Source organism: Solea senegalensis, linkage group LG21, assembly GCF_019176455.1.
Source record: "Solea senegalensis isolate Sse05_10M linkage group LG21, IFAPA_SoseM_1, whole genome shotgun sequence".
NCBI lineage: Eukaryota > Metazoa > Chordata > Actinopteri > Pleuronectiformes > Soleidae > Solea > Solea senegalensis.
The window spans coordinates 13,642,013-13,664,859 of NC_058040.1; the positions used below are offsets into that span (position 1 = coordinate 13,642,013).

A 22,847-nucleotide genomic window follows, 5' to 3' on the forward strand; every position below is an offset into this window, starting at 1 on the left:
GGTAATTACGGTAATGCAAAGTGCACCTCTGCAAAACACAATCTGCAGATTATTTTCTCGATTCGTCGAGTACTTGTTTGGTCCATTAAATGGCATAAAATGTTGATCGGTGTTTACCAAACGTGTAAATGATGATGTTCCCAAATGTCTTTAATTCAATTTTTAATGATTTCTTTGTTATATGGTACAAAGAAAGCAGAAAATATTAAAATTGAAGACGATGCAAATCAGAAAAATGGTTTTAACGCAGCCCTAATGTCAATCAAAAGCATGCACTTTATTTGAGCGGTGCTTACTTTAAAGGATTGATTCAAGTCAATTTATTCAATTCATTTTATCACTTAACTTATTACATCACACATCATTATTATGAGCATTACATTTTGAGTACAGCCTTTGAAGCTGTGTTATTGAAATGAGATATATCGACAATAACACACATTATTAAGTGATGAAACGCCTCCTTTGTGCCAGGTCTGCAGAGAGTCGACCTGCAGCTGAGGCTATTAAAACAAGCTGAAAAGGAGCATATCGCCACCTACAGGAGCAGTGACACACAGTTTTTTCAAGAAATTCGTGAAAAATGAGTGTTTGTACAGTGGGGAAAAGGGCAGTAGTTGAATTGAAAGGTGTAGCTGAGCTACAACTTTAAATAAAGACATGAATGCAGCCTTTGAAGACAGTAAGTGAACGCCAGTTAATGGTCTTGGACTGAATGTCCTTCCCTGTTTGTGCACCTTCACTGTTGGCAGAGCAGCCGTCTGTGACATTTAACACTTCCGTGTTTTGTGGTTCAGCATCTTCATCTCTGACAGAGCACATGCTATAACGTTAGCGTGATTTACGACGTAAAAAAAACCCTTTAAAGTTAATGCAATGGGACGCCGGCTCCACCTCGACATCCACAGTCGTGCATCGACTTGCAGATACAGTTTACGAGTGAGGTTCAGGATCACTTCAAAGATGAGGAGGTGTCGGCTCATCACAAGGTGTGTGTGTGTGTGTGTGTACATGTTAGGGAGTAAGGAGAACATTTAGATTTAAACTTATCTTTGTGAGCTCATTCTGACCTTGTGTGACCTGGTTCTCACATCTTTAAAGGGCTTTTAAGACTTGTTTTTAGGGTTAGAATTGGGTTTTGGTGCGGGTTAGTTCAGGTGTGAGGGTTTGGCTTTTATTTGTGGTGGTTAAGGTTAGAGTAAGAGAACAGGAACTTTTCTCATTTACCCGTCGTGTTTCCACTGAAATTACCCAGGGAAAAAAAACTTTCCCTCAACCTCCATGTCCATTTTGCTTGGGGCCCCCAAATTCCTTCAAACAGCCCTGCATCAGAATTGGCCATAGATTTGACGCTAGTCACTTCCTTGACAAAGAGTCGCTAGAGGGGTCTGAATACTCGCTAAATATAGTGGCAGAAGTCGTTAAGTTGGCAACAGTGTTTGCCAAATGACAAGCTGGACAGAATGTGAGACAATATCACAACATTAAAAGCGTTATTTTCAGAATAAAAGCCCCCGTTTTGTAATAATCGATTTAGCTTTGTTTCTGTAATTGTTTGGGGCCATAATCGTAACTGAAACATAAGTTTCGATGAATTGCACAGGCCGCGTTCAGCGGGTCTTTGAGTCATAAGACATAAAAAGCACAGAGAGTATATCTGAAAAGCAGAACTGAACATGTGACACACTCCCTCGTACGTCATCAGGAAATCTATTTATCACTGAGAAAGCTGCACAAGAATGTGTGTGTGTGTTTGTGTGTGTCTCTCACCACATGACCAGCAGCAGCATTCCTAACAGCAAAGGGTAGAAGAAGGTGAGGAGCCTGGCAGCTCTGCCCACTGGAGGTCCAGCCTTCTGTGGTGCGTTGGACGATGGTATGGGAGACGTCTTAGTCTCTGGGAAAACACAATAAATAAACATAAATTAGCTCTTATAACTCTTCTAATATCCTGGTGCTCAACGGCCATCATTTGAAGAACGGACACTGAAAACGTGCTCAACTTCCTGGGAACAGAATCAATTCTAATCTGCAAGCGCAATCAATGTGGGACTTGTGAAGCTGGACACAAAAAATAAAATATATAAATCTCACTGATGCTGAAGCTGCAGGGAGATACTGAAATGAGAAGGAAGTTAAAAAAAAGACAAAGCCTGAGGTAGAGGAGAATGGGGGCACATGCAGAGTGGAAGTTCATAAATTCCACATCGGAGACATTCTAATACCTACATTACAGGAATAGATGCATTTACACACCCATCATTTACATTTTATAGCACGTAAAGGTTTCAAATCATTATAAAAAATCCAAGGACACGAATAAATGAAAAGAGACTTTGAGTCAGTACAATAATCCACACACACACACAGAAATAGGCTATTTTTATGTCAATGCTTGAGTTTGGTTTTGTGTTGCATTACAAACAAAAACATCACAGTTAAACACTTTTATAATAAAAGGGCTTTTGCTGCAGCTGCAGGCAACACAACCAATATTAACTCACTCCTTTCTCTCTTTTCCAATGAATGTAGAAGGAAGTGGCTGTGTGTGTGTGTGTGTGTGTGTGTGTGTTACTGCCTGCAAGAAAAACATTATGGAAAATAAAAATGATGCAGAAATGATGTGATGGCAGTTATGGGATGTACGTTGATGTAACAAGCTTGTTGCGCGGGTGTGGGATGGGGGCGTGGATAAACAGCTGCATGTACATTTTTTTAAGGATGAATGTTTTTTTGTGATTAATGTGCACAGATTTTTCACCCAGTGACTAGATTATAATGTTATTTATTTATTTTTTGTTATTGATCCGTTCAACATGTGCCTCATCTTTTATTCAGAAAATATGGATACAGTAAAATATCGTGTGCCGATGTATTGATTCTTGGAAGCGCTATATGGAAACATCCTCCCACCACTAGTTGGCAGCAGGCTTTCGGGCATTTAACTCTCCATCATTTCCTCTGAAACTGGACAAAGAAAGTTGTACATGATTCACACATATTAATCTTTCTTTTTCCTTGAAGAGAAAAAGATTGAGATGTGATCGCATCGGCACATTCTTGGAAACAAAGTATCAGTAGATTATCTGACTGTCTTTGTCTTGGTATGTTGAATTTATGACATTTTATGGAGACTACATCCAGAAAACTAGAGCTTTAAAGGGACAGTAAAGAGTTTTTTGGCAGTGAATAAAGTGCAAATACAGTAGACAGTGACTGTGTGATGAGTGAATGAGAAACAGGATTGATGCATTGTTTCTACGTGATTCAAACGTGTTGTGACCATGGAGCATATATAAAGAATGGACATCATCTTCCACTTCTCCCGGGGATGCTAATGTAAAAGTAAAGATATAATAAAACAGCCACCAGGGGGCGACTCTGCAGGTTGGAATTAAAATGTCTATGGGGAAAATTTGAAAAATGAAGGTGATATATTATGGCATATATTGTCCATAAGGATCGTGGTTACAGGTGACGTCCGGTTGGTGTCGCCCAAATCTCCATTCTGGAACATTTTCTTACCGTCCCTGTTCACTAATCTGCCACTCTAAACTCTAAACAGGAAGACACACTGATCACTATCTCTACTTCATACACGCCTACTTCAGCATGTAAGTGTCCTCCTATAGTATTGGAACAGTGAGGACAATTCCTTTATTGAACATGAGTCACATGTTGGTGGGTTCAAACTAAAGGTGCTGTCTTCTATGTTGTGTATCAGATCCAGATGTAAATACCTACAGGAGGGCAGTGTATCTGTATTGCTCTGTGACACACTCCCATTTATAAATAATAAGTTTCTCTCCACCTGATGAAGGACATAAGAGGTTCGGGGATGGACACAGTCCAGAGCGGCTGAAGCAGGAACGGCTGCGCACAACTTTTTAAAGCTCTGGATGAGCTGCTCTTTACTTCCTGGAATGTGGTTGCTAGGCAACGACCGACGATGGGATTTCTGTCTTGTTTTTTTTTTTGTCTGACAGTCCAGCGTGTGAGCAGTTACGCTGAAGTGTGACGACGAGTCACTCCATGAACCAGGTAAAAGGGGGGAAAATGAGAGAAAGAGTAACTGTGTGATAACTAATTAGGCAAAGTAAGTGGAATCGATTCCTTTTTAGTCGAGCTGTTTGGAAACATTTTAAAAAGCAGGTGCTGACTGAATTTATTATCATCAGGCAAAAAGACATTCCCCTCGTTTCCCTGCTGATTTGAGTCCGTTTCATTTGAGCAGGTGCAAACTGAAGAGGTTTCCAATGGTCACATTTTTACCAAATTGTATTTTAACGTCTAAAAATACAAGCATTTCCTGCAACTTTTCCAACAGGCAGAGTAAAAAAAACAACAACAGACTCTCAGCTCTCAACTGAGGGAGGAAAAAAAACAAACAAACAAACAAAGAACCCCAGAAATTCTGTATCCATGAGTGGAAACAACAACAACAACAACAAGCTGCTGCTGCTCACTACACAGATGCAATCAGTGATTCAGCGAGTCACATCTGTAAATAAAGGGGAGGAAGGCCCAGAAACAACACAAGTGTGGCTTCTTAAGAAAAAAGTCGAAAGAGCGAGTGATCAACAGACAGAGAGACAGAGAAAGAAAAGGAGAGAGACCCAGAGGCAAAACAAGGACGAAAGAGAGAGAACAGAGAAGGAGGAGAAGCGGCAGCTGGATTGAGACGAGGCATGAGGAGAATCCCAATAACCTCCTGTTCTTACCCTGAGAACAAGGATAATACAGCGTGTACTGAACAAGTGCTTGTTTGTGTGTGTGTGTGTGTGTGTGTTGTTTGTGTACAAGGGAGACTGTTTAGCACGTGTTTTTCTAGACATGTGAGGGCTCATTCAGTGTTTGCTGTGATGACGAGCGCCTTGCAGTGCCGCACACGGCCTACGGGAGTCACTGTTGCACTGCAAGAGTTGTGAACGTTTTTTTCAGAGAGAGAGGAAGAGAGATTAAACCTTTCATTAAAAAAGCTTTCAGACTGTGTCGGTGCTGACAGTGACAGGACACATTTTGACAATATCATATTCATATACGCTAATCACATTATTAAAATATTGAAGGGTTTAAACGCCCAAAATCAGAAAAATTCTATGATTGGAAAAAACTACTGGTTTTCATCCATTTACACTGCAGCTTTTAGTCTTTTAGTCTTGTGTAATTCAGTCTTGTGTAATTCACACAGTCAACCTGGTAGACTTTTTTATTTTTACTACTTCTTTGCACTCTACTTGCTTTTTAACTTTGCATTTCGCTATATTTAAGTAGCATAATGTTAGTTTATTATTTAGTTTATGTTTAGGCTATTTTAAAATTTCCCCTACTAAAAGTTAGGCCTTATTTGTTTGTTTGTTTACTTTCTGAGTAAACTACACTGCTGCTGTAAAGTGCTAGTGGATGTTTGAATTTCACTCTGGATCAATAAAGTATCTATCTATCTATCTATCTATCTATAGTACAGATTATTACTATTACAGTTATTATTACTGTTATTGGGAAAACTGTGCAACCTCCATCTGAAGGTAATAAATCCAACCATCCATAGTTTGTTAATTCATTCTTTCATTCATCTTTTACTGCTTTATCCTCCACATGAGGGTCGCGGTGTCAATCCCAGCTGACATAGGGGGAGCAAAGGCGGGGTCACGCCCTGGACAGGTCACCAGTCCATCACAGGGACAGATTGAGACAAACTCACACTGAGTTTTGGAGTGTCCATTTTGCCTAATCCCCAAATCTGGACTGTGGGAGGAAATCGGAGAACACGATGAACCCTTGTTCCAACCGGGTCACGAACGCGGGTCTTCTTGCTGTCCGGAGATGGTCTGGATCAGATGTAATCCACAACGGCAGGAGGATGTTGAGAGCATTCAGGTGATGGGTTGGTGCCGGGTTTGAACATGCAGGAGGCAGAGCACACCACACGCCCGCTCCCCGTCTGTGAAATATCCATGGCTGCGTTCACTCAAACATTATCTGGAAATTTCACTAAGGAGCTGAGGAGGAAACGTTCCCGGGAAAGTGTCCAAAGAAACGTCTGATTCCAAACATGTCGGGGACTTCAGTGCCTGTTTTTCAGCCGAGTGAAGTGACTTCCTGGTGCGAGGTTGCCAGGCACCCAGCGGAGACTCCAGGAGATCACTGCTCCCCGAGGGCCAAGAAATAGTCTGCTCCACATGGCCCCAATAAAACCACTCTGATGTTTGCACAGATTAAACAAATACGAGTCATTTTCACAAACACAAAACACGATGTTTTGCAAATAACGTGTAACCTTGTAATTCTGTTACACATATTATTGTGTTGTAGCGTCCACCCGCCTGATATCAATCTGCTGATGATGGTGCGGATAAAAAAAAACGACCAGAAAAGGAAAGAAAAGACCACAGAAAGTGTAAAATGACCATGTCACTGTCATTCTTTCAAAATAAACACTTTAATCCGGACGTTTCTTGCTTCGCTTCTTCAGTGTGGCCAGAGGGACGTGTACAATTCCGCGCTCACACTTGGAATGTACATATTTTTGTTCAGGGATCATCAGCGCGGTGAGAGATTATGATTTGACAAGCGAGTCATCTTTGAGCTCTGCTGCGCGAGGGGAGGAGGGGGGATGCCGACGAGATAATTCCCAGAGACAGTTGTTCTCTTTGTGTGTTTGTGTGTAGACAAAAAAAAAAAATCATGTAAAAATTTCCATTTGTCTAACCTATAAAAGCCCTCCACTGTGTAAGTCTTGTCAGTCCAACTCAAATTGTAGGAGAGAGAGAGAGAGACGTGAGCGTTTTTATAAAAATATGGCACCAATTTTCCCTGAGGCGGTGAGCAGGCTTTCAGACTGATGTGTGCTGATTTGTCTGGAGGCTGCCGCATCTTACAACTTAAGCTGCAATAAAAGTTCAAGGCTATCAAACGCTCATAGTGTGTACTCAATTTAATGATTAAACAAAAAAAAAAGTTATTAGCAGAACTTAATTTCATACCTAACTGGTTCAGGAAATTTACTGTGTGACAGCCGTGGGCAAGAAGAACAATGTTTTTTTGTTTTTAAAAAACCGACATAAAAACACTGCAGTTTCTAATTGCGACAGCTCACGGGCTTCAAGGCTGATTAAAACTAAACAGCATTAAATACATACTCGTATATTTTTGCATGTAGTCACACTCTTAGTGAGCTGTTGTTAATGTGCTGCATCTTCGCTAGTTGTTGGGAGCGTCAATAACGTCACCGTCTTCATAAATTTAAGTTCATTCAGACTATTTTTGAGCCAAGCGTTGAGAAAAACATCTCATCACCATCTGGACAATCACAGTGAAGACATTCATGATCTTCTGAGGATTATTACCATTTTAAATTCCCCTCTGGGGCCAATTTGCTTTGACTTTTTCAAATAAAATGTTGGGTTTATTATCAAATATCTGGAAGTAATTCCATTATTCTCAGTTGTATTTCTTCTTCAACCAGATTAACATGATACCAGCTCATTAGTATCTCTATATTTGGATTTTGGTCTTTTGATTTTTCTTTTTGGAGATTGTTTTAATGAATCCAGTTGTTTGAGTTGATCAAACACAAAGCAACATTATATGAGTTCAGCTTGATGTGCTGTTGCCGTAGCAAACGAGTCACAGTGACGGCAGATTTTAGATGACTTCTAAGCCTTTTAAGTAAGTACGTAACCTTTTAAAGATGCCGTGCATAACTTTTAGCACTTCTACATGGTGTATAGCAAAGTCATCGAACACCATGAAGTCAACAGTTTGAAAACTTGATGAGAAACCATCAAAACAATCACTACTTCAAGAAAAGATGTGAATTGCCTGCAACAGGTATGTATTACATGGTCATCATTGTCTTCAGCGAATTTGAGTCCAGGTTGCCGGGGGCATCAGCCCAGATTGCCCTCTCCCCTGCCACTTCCACCAGCTCCTCCAGGGGGATCCCAAGGTGTTCCCAGGCCAGCCGAGATATATAATCCCTCCAGCGTGTCCTGGATAAGCCCCCGAGGCCTCCTGCCCTCCTGGATGTCCGAGCTCCTCACCCTATTCACGACCTCATTCTTTCGGTCATTACCCAAAGATGATGACCGTGACCATAGGTGAGGGTTGGAGCGCAGATCGACCGGCAAATGGAGAGCTTCACTTCGTGTCTCAGCTCCCTCGTCACCACAACAATCTGCAGACGCCGCAGATTTGCTGATTGCGTCATTTCAAATAGCGAGTTCAGCCCTATTACGTACTGCAGCTTTAGCTAAAATCAGTTCACCGTAACGCTTGCATTTGACTTTCACAGTGACACAGTGTCAGTGACTCATCAAAGTAACATTGATGATGTCATGACGTAAGTTGTATCGCGTCGCTTTACGTCGCCGACGGTGTTTGTGAAGCCAAGGAGAGAGGAGGCGTTAGTGGAGGCTGTGACCTACCGGTAGGCGTGACCACGTCGGTTGTGGAAGTGATGGGCAGGGGATCCTCAATCCAGGGTGTGGCATGAACGGCAACACTCCAGTCACTCCACGTTCCAATATCGGTGTCCTTGGCAGCCACCTGCGCGTGTAGAAGAGTAGAAAATACTCAATAACGCGAAGCAAACGTGAGTCGATGTCTTTGTTTCCCCCCACTTATCTCTTGATTTAAATGTATTTAACACATGTACAGTAATGTCTTTTAAATTGCTGGACATACAGTAGTTATTACAGGAACATTAGGCTCCGGTCCCTCTGTAGATGTATGGCGACGGCAGATCTAATCATTTGAACATTTGTCAGTGTTTGACTCTCTCGGTCTTAATATCGTGCTAAGACGATGATGATGATGTGAAATGACAAAGGCCATACACAGACGTTTTATTTCCACTTGTCTCCTTTAGTTAGCCGGGACGTAAACATTACCTGGATGATGTATTCTTTCCCAGCATAAGCATCAGTGATGGTGTGGGAGGTGCTGTCGGAAAGCTCCACCTAAAGAGAAGAAGAGAGCAACTGGTCAGGGAAAATAAAAGGAAAATAAAATCATACAGAGGTTTGGGAATGAACGGCATGGATTCTGAAACTAAAATAAGGCAGTTATGAGTTCCTAAGTCAACTTTGGCTCGAGATTCCCCCATAAATGATGTGTTCAGTAAAGGAATTCCAGCCCCAGTCTTTAATGTTTTATGTTGGGTAGATTCGGCCACACCATGGAGTGTGTGCATTTCCTTATGTAATCTCATTATTTACAACACACCTTTCATCATTACCCCGCGCGCATAAGTCAAGTCCCGTTGCCCTACTCTCGCCGTGTTTTACATTTTACACCGTTGAATTGATTAAGCTGCCTCGCACCAAACGCTCAGACACGCACGCACACACCACCGGCGCAATAATTGATGATTACACCAGAAAAGCTTTGGCATCGGTGCCACGTAATTTTGTAACACAATATAACACATGGCAACGTTTGAGGCCCTTTTGTGCAGACTTTAATTTGCAAAAGCGTAGCAGAGAATGAACTAAAATGTTTGAGTCGCTGGGGAGCGCATGAGAGAATGATTTGCTGCTGCCCTGTAATTTATGGTTAGAGAGGCTGTGTGTGTGTGTGTGTGTGTGTGTGTGTGTGTCCCTTTGGCCTGTGTCTGATGGACCAAAGGAAAAATAGGGAAAAGGAGGCTGCTGCTTTTTTTCTACTGCTGAAGTTTAAATAAATGATTTAGTGAAATGCAACCATTTATCTTGTTATGATGATTCAGTGGATGGAAAAATGGATGAATGGAGGAATGGACTGATGGATGTCAACGGTTAAGTCTTATCAGTCACTCTCTCAAAACGTGTTTCCTGAGACAAATTACGGCCCAAGCCACAATACATCGGAAACCCAAATTTCAAGTATAATAAAACATCATGCCGATGCCTCACATGACGCTCTCCAGGCTGCAGTTTCATTTGAAACCGCCTCACTGCACCACCGTATCATTTGTTTGCCCAAAACATGACGAGTCGTGACCCACGAGAGTCTGCCTGATGTTGTGTTTGCCTTTTTATTTCTTCAGGATGTGCAAATCTGCAGTTGATCTGAAAAACAAACCCCCCTCGTACATCTGCGCTCCCTCTTTCCTCCCGTGGTCTCTGTCGCTTTGGAAAAGTTGACCTCCCGCTTTCAGCGTCGCCTTGATTTCCGCAGCCCTGACTCTCCATCGCTCGCCTCCTCGCCTTCTTCCGTTTGAAGGCAAAGTTCAGGCTCTGACCCGCCGCTACGTTTATAGGCGTGATTTCATGAGTGGGACGCAGTTACAACGTCATCCATGTAGTGTGTGTGTGGACGTGCTTAAGCATATTGTATACAGTGTGTGTGTGTGTGTGTGTGCAGCGTGTAAGGTTAAATCCTCGACTGTTTATACGTCGATCAGGCAGCGTGTCAACCAGCTTCTATCAGCATTCCTTCCCGACTCTGCCGTGCACTCGTGTGAGTGTTTGAATTCCAACGTCTATGTTTTGTTGCTATTCGCCACGTTCCTGTAAATCAGCGCATATGTCTTTACATTTTTGTGTGTTTTGATAAAATACCCCACATCCTGCTCTACATTTGTTTTTCTTTGTACTCACATGTTTAGAGCCATGTCAGAATTATGCCTGTTGCACTGCTGAAGTGGAACTGGTGGCTTGTGAAGGTGCACAGGCGTGTGTGCACATGTGGGTTTACTATGTACTCCACTATGTGTGTGTGTGTGTGTGTGTGAATATGTATGTACTTGCTACGTCTTAAGGACATTTTCTGGCATAAACACTGACCTTGTCAGGACCATTAATCCTCACGGAGACCAAAACCTGGTCCTAATGAGGCGGAACCTCATTTTCTGAGTTCAGGGATTCAATATTTAAAATGGTGCTTGGGTTGGGGATGAACTGGTAACGGTTACAGTTGAGGGTAACGCTTTATTTGGGCCGTACACATGAATGGAAGTCAGGGCAGTGTCCTAAGAAGAAAAGCTGCACATACTCTGTGTGTGTGTGTGTGTGTGTAGTATACTCTAATGCAGAGTAAACAGCTCAGAGATAAACATTTCCAAAGAGATGGATGTGTTGCTGTGATGCCAAGTGGTTAAACAGGGAGCAGCACTTAATATCACGTAGTAGAGGGAGCTGGGGGAGGGAGGGGAGGAGGGGGTGCAGATGGAAGGAAGAGATATTTTTTGGAGAGGCTGCTGCTATCTGTGCCAAAAAAAAGAACGAAGAAAAAAAAACCCAGCTAGATCGTTCACACTGCAAGACCGAGCTTGTGCGCTCTCGCACAAGTGCTGAAGTGATGCATGCCGACTTGTTGCTTTGTGTGTGTGTGTGTGTGTGTGTGTGTCAGAGAGAGACTGATGTAATGTCAACTTTGCTGTTTAGAGCTGTAAAGAAAACAAAATTCTATTGCTGCGTAAGTGTATCTGCAATTGTGCAAAAGTGCACACACACACACACACACACACACACACACACAGCCGAATATTTACTTTACACCCATAATCATGTTCCAGTGACTCAGCGTAAATATTCTCTATTCGGTAAACTGCAGATATGATACGATAATGATAATCATAAAGATTTTTGACCACAAAATGAATGGTTTGTTTTGAAAGTAATGATCTCTAAAATGTCTTCTCCTCGTTTTTACACATAAACACCGCGCGCCTTCTCATTGCGGGGAGCGTAATTGTCTGACAGTGAACACAGACGGAGGGTGGCCCGCGCTCTGCTGCAGGGATCCACCTGGAGACGGGACACACCTGGATTATCGGTGAAAAAAAAACAAAAAACATGCATATCTGCGTCTCCTTAAACCAAAGTTCAACAGCTTTACAGTGAAGAACTCTTACATTCTCACACACACACACACACACACAGCTTAATGCTACAATGCACACACACACACACACACTCTTGAAGAGCTTCTACACAAATCCAGACAAAGAGAGGGGCAGAGCGAGAAGATGTGAACATTCCTCAGGGATTGCATAAGGAAGTGTGTGAAAAAGAAGTGACCCTCTCCTCTCCTCTCCTCTCCTCTCTTCCTAGTGACGGAATATCACAGTGTTGCAAAAGTCCTAATAACTTTGCAAATGGGATCAAAAAACTTCCTTTTAATTTACTCCAGTCACTTCACCATGAGTCCAGGAGGATAAGATGAAGCCTTTGCGTCAGTGGAGATGACACTTCACTTGTTACTGTCGGTCAGATGTGATGTGGCACAGCGCTGGACAGTCGTGGCAGCAGCAAGACAGTGAGAGAAAGGGAAGAGAATAACAGACAACGAAAGGGAAGAGGAGAAACACAGTGACGCAAAAATGCAAAAAAGAAAAGAAAGAGGGAGACGTGGAGAGAAGTGGCGTCGGTGGTCAGATCTAATCCAGTGGGCATGTCTGTTGTCCTGGAAAGGAAACCCAATTATATGGCACTTCTACTGGCCCAATGGCACTCTGTGTGTGTGTGTGTGTGTGTGTGTGTGTGCACTGAGAAGGTTGGTCTCATTAGGTTGACTGACAGCTCCCATTTTTCCACCGCGCTCCCTCTCTCTCACACACACACACACACACACACACAGGCACATAACATGCGCGGAAAATGTCCAGCGGTAATTTCTCGGACAGTATTTCTCTCTTTGAAGCCCCCCGAAAGCCATAGCACCAATTACGGGGTGGGGGGGAGTACGGGAGTTAAATCTCCCCCACAGTCAATAGAAAATCCTACACTAGGACCTCGTGCCCCCTTAAAGAAGGCATGTGGTCGTTTTAACAGCACAACAGCGGCGGTCGCGATGATGGCACGTCACAAATGTCAAAACCTGAACAGGTGTCAGTGGAGATGAAAGAAGTGAACTCAAGACTCAGACTTCACCTGCTATACTTCCTCCTGGAACAACTCTGGAAACACTTAAGTTATTTCCCAGCCTACTGTCACTGTGAGTCGAGGCTTGTAATGTGAGGCGCAGAAGTGATAATGGACGTATGAATCCATTATCCACTACTGCACCGTGCACATGTCATGCTTTGCCATGTGAGGAGTTTAAATCTCTTCTGATCGGATCTGTTCAGACCTAGTGTTTACATCTGTGCTCAGTGATCTGAATAAATGTGAGTGTCCACGTTCAAGATTCAACATAAACTTTAGTGTCCCAAAGGGAAATTTTGTCCTGGACGACAGTGCCACTACCAGAGGTGGAAAGTAATGAATTACAATTACTGCATTACTGTAATTGAGTAGGTTTTTTGTGTGTACTTTTTACACTTTTTAAAGTCATTTTTAAAATAAAAATTATGTTTTTTCTGGAAGTAAAGTACTTCACTACGTTTTAAATCAGTTACTGAGTTTGGTGTTAATTAAGGTCCCTGAGTGAGTGAGAACGCTAAAGCATTTGTGACCTTTGACCCCATGTTGACTGATACTGATACTTTAATTAAAAACAATTCACGTGAGAAGAAAGCACCCCAACGTTGTTAAAAAGGTAACTAAGTAACTTTTACTCTGAGTACATTTTTCATCAAAGTAGTGGTACTTTTACTTGAGTAGAATATATCAGCACTCGACGTTCAACTGAAAAATCTAATCCCACAGAATCCAACTATTTACTTCATCGTGCAAGAGCAGCAGCAATTCCTTAGTGCAATAATGTATTTAAAAATTAATAAAAACATTCAAAATTTCTGAAATATAAAACCCGGGGGTCGCGGCCAATAAATAAAAGATGATATTAAAACCTAGGAATACCCTAAAAGCAATGAGGTTGTTTATTAAGAAATGTGATGGAAGACGGGGGGAGAAAGGAGAATGGAATCCATGTGTGCGAGGGTTATGAATCTCTGGAGAGTCAACGTCTGGACTCCAGTGCATGTCTGACCGTAGCTTACAGTATATGGACCAGGTGTGAATGTGACTGTGAATGGTCATCTGTCTTTGTGTGTGTGTCGGTGCCGTGATGATGACCTGTCTGCCTCGCACCCAGCGTTTGGTGGACGTGGCTCTAGCGTTCCCTGAAAACCCGACAAAGGATAAGCAGAACCGACATTGACTGAACTGTTGCGCCATCACTACTTTATTTATTAATATCTGGATTTATAATCAATTAACTTGGCCACCCATTAGACATTATAGAGCATTTGTGTTGAATTAAATCCACTGATGAGCCTCATACTTATCAAGATCTGGGACGTCTGCCAACTACTGATTTTCACAAGACAAAATCCAATGAAAACAGATTTGCACTCATGCTGAGAAATCTCACACTGGCTTCTTCTTCTTCTCTGGGGGCGTCTCTTTACGAGAAACCCCCCCCACCCCCAAATTAAAAAATGGGTCTCTAAAAAGTGAAGCTGACAAACAGGATGAAGATGATGAGTTGTGAAACAGTTGCGTGTCAGCTCAACCGCTCGCCTCGAACGACAACGCTGGACGCCGATGCCGTCTATAAACATTGCACAAATGGCCTCACGAAAAATAATGTTTGTTAACTCCTTACATTAGATATCGTTAACAATATAATAATAGTGCGACCACACAGTCTTATGTCGATAGTTGCAAGTTCAGCTGTGTATGAGGGAGCTGTAGCATCGTTCTCTTCTTTTTGGTACGAATGCGTATAAAGATTAAAAAAAAATAGGGTTATTATCAATTTAAAATTCACAAAAAGTGTCATATGTACATGTATATATATATACATATATATATATATATATATATAACTAAGCTATTATCTTGGAAATAACATGGTATAACTGCATTATAACTTAATAATAATGATAACCTATTCATAAAGCGTCATAAATTCATCATACAACTCTCCCCTTAAATGACTCTTTGAAGATGAAACATTGTCTTTTGACAAGCTTTGGTGCGTTCCATGTGTCAGAGCTTTAATGGCCATGAGATGCTTGCTCACAAGACGAGGTCAGTGTAGTGTGTGTGTGTGTGTTGGAAAGCCCGAGGATTGACATGGCGATGCAGAAATCGATGGTGAGGGCAGAGGAGAGGGCAGAGGCCCCATTCGTCTTCATTCACCCTCACAGAGTAAAGCTCTCCAAAGCACCACAAACACGAGAACGCTTAAAATATGGGAAGCACACGAGATGAGAGAGCTCTTTGTCTGAGGGGGTGATCTGCATGACACCTCTACATGTGTTAAACAAAGAGAGCAACCACCTCCATGTTGGCATCGACTGCCTTTTCTGTCCTTCTCATACTTCTGGTTATGACTAACGGAGCATGAAGGAAAAAAAACAAAGATTCAGTCAATAAGCAGAGGAGAAAGTGTTTGTAGGCGTATTTAACAGATTTACAGTTTGTGTCCGTGGAGCAAACAACGGCGACTTTAATGTAATTCGACATCAGAGCCAGACAATGATGACTCTCATACGTGACAGCACTGAGTATGACTTATGTGAGCGCGTGTGGTGCACAAAAAAAAAAAAGAAAGACGGGGTCTGACGAATGGCCTGTCAGTGGCAGTGTCCTTTAGATGGGATGTTTTCCCCCAAACAAGGTCTAAACATTTATCATGCGCACCTATAGATACAAATGGATGACTCCAGGCACGGGTGGTTAGATAGCTGACTTAATGCATGGATGGAAGCGAAGATGGAGGGATGAGCGTGTGAGCACGCGTCCCGCGGTTTGCTGAGAGAGGGAAAAGTGAAGGGACGGTGAAAATGAAAGCGGGAGATAGGACCACATTAAAAAAAAACGATGGAGGTTTGAGTTGAAAATCCCTCATTCAGTGCCAATCTCTGCTTCTCCCTCCTCCCCCCCCTCCTCTTTGCCACAACAAAGGATGAGTCCTTTGTCAATAGACTCACTATTGATTCATATAAGTGTTCACAGGTTGAGAGCGACTATTTGGCAAACGTACAAGGAGCGTCGTTACATGGGTCAGTGGATGCACAGAGGGAAAGGAAAATAGTGATCTGTTGGTGGTGGAAGAGGTGACCGACAATACTCCTGTTCTCTCTTTTTACATTATTTTTACTTATATTTATATACATAAAACACTTATTTATTTTTTTATTAATCACAGTTAGGCTGTAAAAGTTGGATACATGTATAGACATTTAAAGTAAGATAAAAGACATTTCTCATCAAGAACTCATAAGTGACAAAAATTCAATGCTATGTGTTGGTTTCTTATCTGCTGCCAAGCAACGAAATTTCATTGCCAGTTTTCACTGCTGTGTATTCTGTGCAATGACAATAAAAGGAAGTCTAAGTCTAAGTCTAAGTCTACTGAGGATGGACGTCATTTTTCCAGACGGTTCAAATCTCTGATGGCTGACTCACACATACTCAACTCGACTGTTAACTAACAATCCATTGAACATCTGGTCATTTTGAAGAATCGATCACAGCTCTTGTTAGCAATACTACAACACTGTGAGTTATACACTCAGGTCTCAAAGGGTAGGCACATACTCTACACTACTGCCTACCTTACATTTGTACCTTAATTTCACAGAGAAGTGCTGATTCTTATTCTTTCCGTTCACAAGCTCAATTGTTGCTTTCTGTTCCAAGTGCCCGTACTGAACCGGGTTAAAGGACTTTTGCATGGAATAATGTTGAAGAAAAGAATGGAAACAAAGTGAGTTCTGGAGGCCGACTCTAGACCATGCACTTGTTTTTCGCAATGTGTTTGCAAATTTAATCTGGATTTACTTTTTTATTGGTTTTCTGTTTGCGTTTTAACTGTGTAAATGTGTAAACAGATGAATGTTACATATTTGCTGCTGCCGATCTTGATCTGGACAGGTTCTTAATCTCAATGGGTTTTTCCTGGTTAAATAAAGGTTTACACTAACTCATTGTAAACCCTAGTCTAGCAGTTTACCAGTGAGGTGTCTGGGAAGTCATGAACACAAAGAACGGCATAAACATGTTTCTCAATCCATGGTTCCCTGCTCCAACACACCTGATTCAAATAAACGCTTCGTCACCAGGGTTTTCCAGAGCTTGCCGATGAGCTGACTCGTGTGAATCAGGTGTGTTTGAGCAGCAGGGAAACGTCTCAAACAAGCAAAGCAGTGGGTCCCCACGACCAGGATTGAGAAACACCGCCTCTGAGCAACTGTTACACAATGTCACAGTGACGGAGGGGAATATTGGAGATGGAAGACAGAGACTCCTGTGACGTATCGCCAGTAACACTGCAGTCTGCGGTGTTAAACCACATTAAATCATCGCAGGGGAAAATTCCTCCATCACAACAGCCATTAGGGGAGAGTTGAGCGAAGAGGGGGGTTTAAAATAAGAAAAAAGTGACAAAGAAAGTGAGGTAGCGGGAGGATATGGAGGAGATGGACGGGAAAGGGAGGATGCAGTTATGTCACACAGAAGGACAAAAGGGGGGAAAAAATGCAGGATAAATAAATGAGTGAAAGGCTATAAGGCTTTGTTGCTCATGCGGATACAGATTAGAGCAAGAGGAATTTTAAGTGCTCCTCTATTCTCTGCTCCGACTAGTTCATTTATCAGGCCTGTCTGTTTCTCTGAGTATTTCTGTCCCTCGTGTAATGAACAATTCAAAATTCATTTGGTTCTGTTTGCACTTATCTGTGCTATATGTGGTTGGTGTGGCAGTGCGTGGACAGTCTGTAGGTAAACAACACTATAGAGTAAAAAAATCAATCAAGGTCAGGAACTTCCGTTAATGTTCACATCAAACTTCATGATGGGGGGGTAATGATGAGATTCCAGTGACATTAATGGCGGCACGACCGTGAGTTTTTCTGAAAACTGTTCCAGAAAACGCCTCTCGGAATGAACGCGCCTTCCAAACCCGAGGGGGCGGATGAACTGAAACGTTGGCGAAGACCACGTCAGGATCCAGGATGTCTCACCAAGACCGAAAACCAATGAAGACTGGAAAAAAAACTACAGTCTCATGAATCTCAATCGCTGCTGAAGGCTACAGATGGTAGGGTCATGGTTTGGCATCAGCAGCATGAATTCATGCACCAGTCTGTCCTGATGGGGGTGAAGGTGTGGGGAATGTTTTCTCAGCCCACTCTGAAGCCCCTTAATACCTTTCGCTGCTGACCATATGTCTCCCTTTATGACCAGGATTTCAGCGAGATGATGCGCCACGTCACGAGGCAAAAGCAATTTCAAGCTGCTTTTCAGGAACACGACTACGAGTAGAGGCATTGGGAAATGGTCTGTATTTCTACAGCACTTTTCTAGTCTCCATAACCACTCAAGGCTTTACACTACAGTTTTACCTTTCATCCATTCATATCCATTTACTCACACATTTGAATGCAGTGTTTTTCCCCAGTGATACCCATTCACACACACACACACATTCCTGGCACAGCTGACAGCCGCAACTTGGGGTTAAGTGTCTTGCCCAGGGACTTATTGGCACGTAGACGAGACGAGCCTGGGATTTAACCCTCAGTCTCAGTTGGATGACAACCTGCTCTAGAGGTTTGTGTGGTTGAGTCACATCAACAAGGAGCAAAATTAAGCACTACCCAGTGCCATTAACACCCTTCTGTTCTGGGTACCTAGCACAGTGTCACAACTGTCCATTGATAGGTCCACAGAGAATTGTTGATACTGAATGGGGAAAAAACCCACAAAATGCACCATTTTTCATTTTATTCTGCAGAGAATTTGAGGCCATTTATGGGATTTTCTACATCAGCATGCTGCTCTGCCCTGCTATTAGGTCACACTATTGCCATTGCTAACACATCTATAACACAGGAATAAGGGTTTACCCCTCCAAGAGAAGTGGGTGTACTCATGGCAAAAAAACAAACAATCCTCTCAAGCTACTTTTGGCCTTTGAAGTCTGGTCAGGTTCCAAACGGGTGAAACTATGACAGGAATTTGGGACGTTTCGAAAAGCAATCCCCGCCCAAATGGGTGCTACGAAATGAACAAGAGAGACGGGCTGTCAGTCAAACCCTCTTCCGTCCACGCCCACCGTCTCGCGATGCAGTCTAATCAGAGAACACCTGAGTGGGTGGACAGTGGACGCTTTTGAGGTTGACAAATCGTCGATATCACAGTCTATACAAATGAATGCGTTCCAACAGTGTTTGTTCTTCTGTCACAAAAATTTTGATTTTATGACTTTTAAGACCTGACAAAGTGATTTGACATAAGTTGCCTGTGTTGACCGACCATTAGCATACTACTAATTGATCTTCGTAATTAGACAAACCGCTCGTGTATCTACGTTAACATGCATACCGTGTGAAAGACTGTATGTTCAGCTGTGTGTGTGTGTGTGTGTGTGTGGCCAGAGAATATCTGTATGCCAACATGTATTTTCAGTAGGACTTTGACTCCAGCCTCGTCCACCAAAGAGCAATTACAGCAACGCAGATGCGGTTTTCATAGCAGGAAAAACGATATTGAGCAATGTGAAATTGTTCTTATCACAGCCACTGGACCATTGCTTTAATTGCTTTGTGCGTCTGGGTTCACGTCTCAGTAAAGCGAGAGGGGAGTTTGGAATGGAAACAATGCAACACAAGGCCATGGGAGAGAAAAAAGAACAATTCACTGAACATTTGCAAGCATTCAGATGAGGCTTTTTTTTTTGATGGTTGACTCTCAGTTACAAATCAATAGCCATCCCACTCGACTACAGGAGGGTATTCTTTTCTGGAGCACTGGCGCACATAAGAAATCAGACGATGGGATTTCACGAACAGTATGACAGGATGTAATGATGCATATTTAGAAGGGAAGGTCCTGAACCTGTGCTCGGTGTTTCTACTGAACTACACCTGCCTAAGGACACAATGCATAAGGAAATAAACATCATTTTACAGCAATACACAGTGCAAATGTATCAGTAGCACAAAAAATAATAGTACTGTGCACCATCGTACAAATACACAATGTATAATTCAGCCATGGATTAATAATAAAAAAAAGGTCTGTACCCAGTGCAGGCCTGTGATGTGTTTGCATATTTTAAATAGATACAGGTAATAACACACCTGAGGCTCTTTACGCACACTTTTCTAGATGGAAACTAAACGTTTTTAGAGAAAATCATAGGGAAACAAGAGCTGCTGCTCGTCTACGGCTGCTACGTCAGTGCTACGTCAGTGTGTCACTTAGGTAAACCTGAAGGAAGGTTAATGAACACTGAAGTCTCGAGACATTAACATTATTTTAACTTGCTAAGTCTATGTACCACAAAGAACACTGTGATCGTTTATCAGTTTATTGGAGGTTCCCCACAACAGTCAAAAAAAATTGGGGGATGCCACCTTTGTTACTTACGCCCCTAAACTTTGGAACGCACCACCCTTAGATATGAGGGAAGCCAGCTCACTAGTATCTTTTTATTCTAGCTTTCAACTAGCTCCTTTTTATTCCACCCTGTATTATATTGTACTGTTTTATTAGCACCTATTGTTTTATTTCAAAGTGAAAACAGGGATTTTTACTCTTTGACTTTAAACCTTTCCTATTCATTCCACTCTGTGTTGTGTTTTATTGTTGTTTTAATTTTTATTTTCCTTTTTATGGTGAAGCACTTTGAGCTGCAGATCCCTGTATGAAAGGTGCTATACAAATAAAGTGTATTCTTATTTATGAGTTGAACTTACTCCTGTGTGCTTAGATGTAAAATCTGTGATTTTCTCTATGGACCTTGGTGTGGGAGAGTGAGAGGTTTCTGCATCCGCCTGATAATGAGGACAGTGAGCGAGGACAGCCACGCGGCAGGGACAGTCGCTGCTCAGTGGACGGCCCGTGGCGTCATCGCTCATAACAAGAGACAATAACTGGTCCACACACACACACACACACACACACAAACAAAACAGCTCAGATCAGCGGACAGTTGGGGTTTTAAAGTCTGTCCCTTTAGATGCGACTGTGTGATTTACTGGGAGATATGAAAGTCAGCTCACCACGCCGAGTCCTGTAGCCTGTGTGCTCATAGTGAAAGAAGCTTTTTGTGCACACTGTAATGACCAGATGGTCTTTGTAGACGTTGCACATAAAATTTAAATTCAACAAATCGAATTCAGCGCTGAACATCCCAGCGTATTTTGTGTCAGGCCTGCACCACATATCTTCACTATTTCATGTCGTTGCTGCTCTATATGATGCTCATTATGGCTTATCTTTGTGTGGATATTCATGATGTACAAATCAACATGAGTTTCCCTCACTTACAGACGAAATCCATCAGAGACTCATTGGTTTCATTTAAGTTAAATCAAAGGTCTCTCTTGCTCAATTTTCTGTACTTAATCCACTCTTTTATGGTTTAACATATTCCAGAAGTTGTTTTTTTCCTCTCTCCATACTTTGTTCTTTTCATCCCCCGAACCACTCATCTATCTTCCTTTAACTTAGAACACCTTGTAACTGATAGCTTATATAAAACTTCACTTTCAACTTAGCCTCTACTGCTCCCCACCTTTTCATCTCGTCTCTGCCGCTTTCATCCATTCATCTATTTGAGGCTGACATTTTTCCATACATTTTATCACGCTCCACCACCCCCCATCTTTTTCCCCCTCTCGCTAGACTTCTCTCACCCACCACTTTTGGGTTGTGTTGGAGTCCCTGCACGTGCTTTATTTAACACATTTAAATGCAATGAGTGTCTAATTCCCTTTAGGTGTCCCTTGTTCCCACGTTTCAATCACCCCTGTAAATCAAATTGTTCTCATACATGTATGAATGCCATTCTCACCCACTCCTCCTGTCTTACCACTCTCAAGGTAAACTCCACCCTAAGCAACAGCAACAACTTTAATTAGCAATCAACCTCCGAGGCTACCCTGTATTTACTATATTCGTGTTTAATTAAGTATATACAGGGCCAATAAACACTGTATCTTATCGTTTGACAGCGTCATTAAAACTGCATTAGGCAGGATCGCTGGAGAAATACTTGATTATAGAGTTTCATCACCAGGTCATTAAATACTAATGTTTTTGGGAGGGGGGTTAAGGTACTGTCTATAGTAAACCCTTTCTCTTAAACCAGATGACCACGTCATGACAGACAGACACACAAGTTTCATATGCCACTAATGACTGGAGGCAACCTGTCCTTCTGTGGAATGCTCTGCCAATAATGACACACGTTTTATTGCACAAGATTCTCTTTTAGACTTTTCTCCCGTTATTCAGGCGGCTTTGCAATATAGGGAGTTGTTGTTGTATTTTATATTCTGTATATACATATATATATATACACATATATGTATATATATATATACATATATGTATATATATGTATATATATATATATATATATATATATATATATATATATATATATACACATATATACATATATATATATGTACAAACTGTCCCACGAGTGATTGTGGACTCATTGTTTTTGTGTATTAAATACCATGTAACGTGTTTATCAAAACTAGATTAGCTTGCCACTACAGTGTAGCTATAATGCTAACATTAACCACTAAGTAACCACACAATTTAAGGTATCGTGATTTCAATTCATCCCAGTTTTGAGGCGATTCACAACATCTGTAGAGAAGCTGTTGGATTCACATCTGCACGTGACATATTTCTATGAGTGATTTCCATAATCACACGTCAATTAGGTACCGTTTAACCACACTGCACATGTTCTGCGAGGACCGTCTGCCAAACGCCGTTTCCCAACACCTCATGAGCAAGCGTACAAATGTTCAGAGGTGAAGGGCTCAGGCATCTCCCATCTAAAACAAAAAAAAAACAACCTCAGACGCATTCATCAAACGGTTCTGCGCTGGAAACGGAAAACCCTGCAGTTTTCAGCTGCCATCGACTGTATTTATGTAATTCACAAATGATGTGTTCTTACCCAATTCCAAATATTGACTTAAGGTTTCCCAGCCTTCA

General features: G+C 42.0%; 1 protein-coding gene across 1 annotated transcript in view; it reads right to left on the minus strand.

The window, feature by feature from the left end:
- Positions 1-1,766: 1,766 nt before the first annotated feature.
- The window catches only part of cntfr (ciliary neurotrophic factor receptor), a 92,627-nt gene continuing 71,546 nt past the window's right edge, over positions 1,767-22,847 (minus strand). Inside the window, exons 6-8 of the mRNA XM_044012913.1 lie at positions 8,895-8,963; positions 8,430-8,550; positions 1,767-1,897 (exon numbers count right to left, since the gene is read on the minus strand). Of these exons, the coding sequence (XP_043868848.1) occupies positions 1,767-1,897; positions 8,430-8,550; positions 8,895-8,963 (321 nt within the window). The remainder of the gene's footprint in view (positions 1,898-8,429; positions 8,551-8,894; positions 8,964-22,847) is intronic.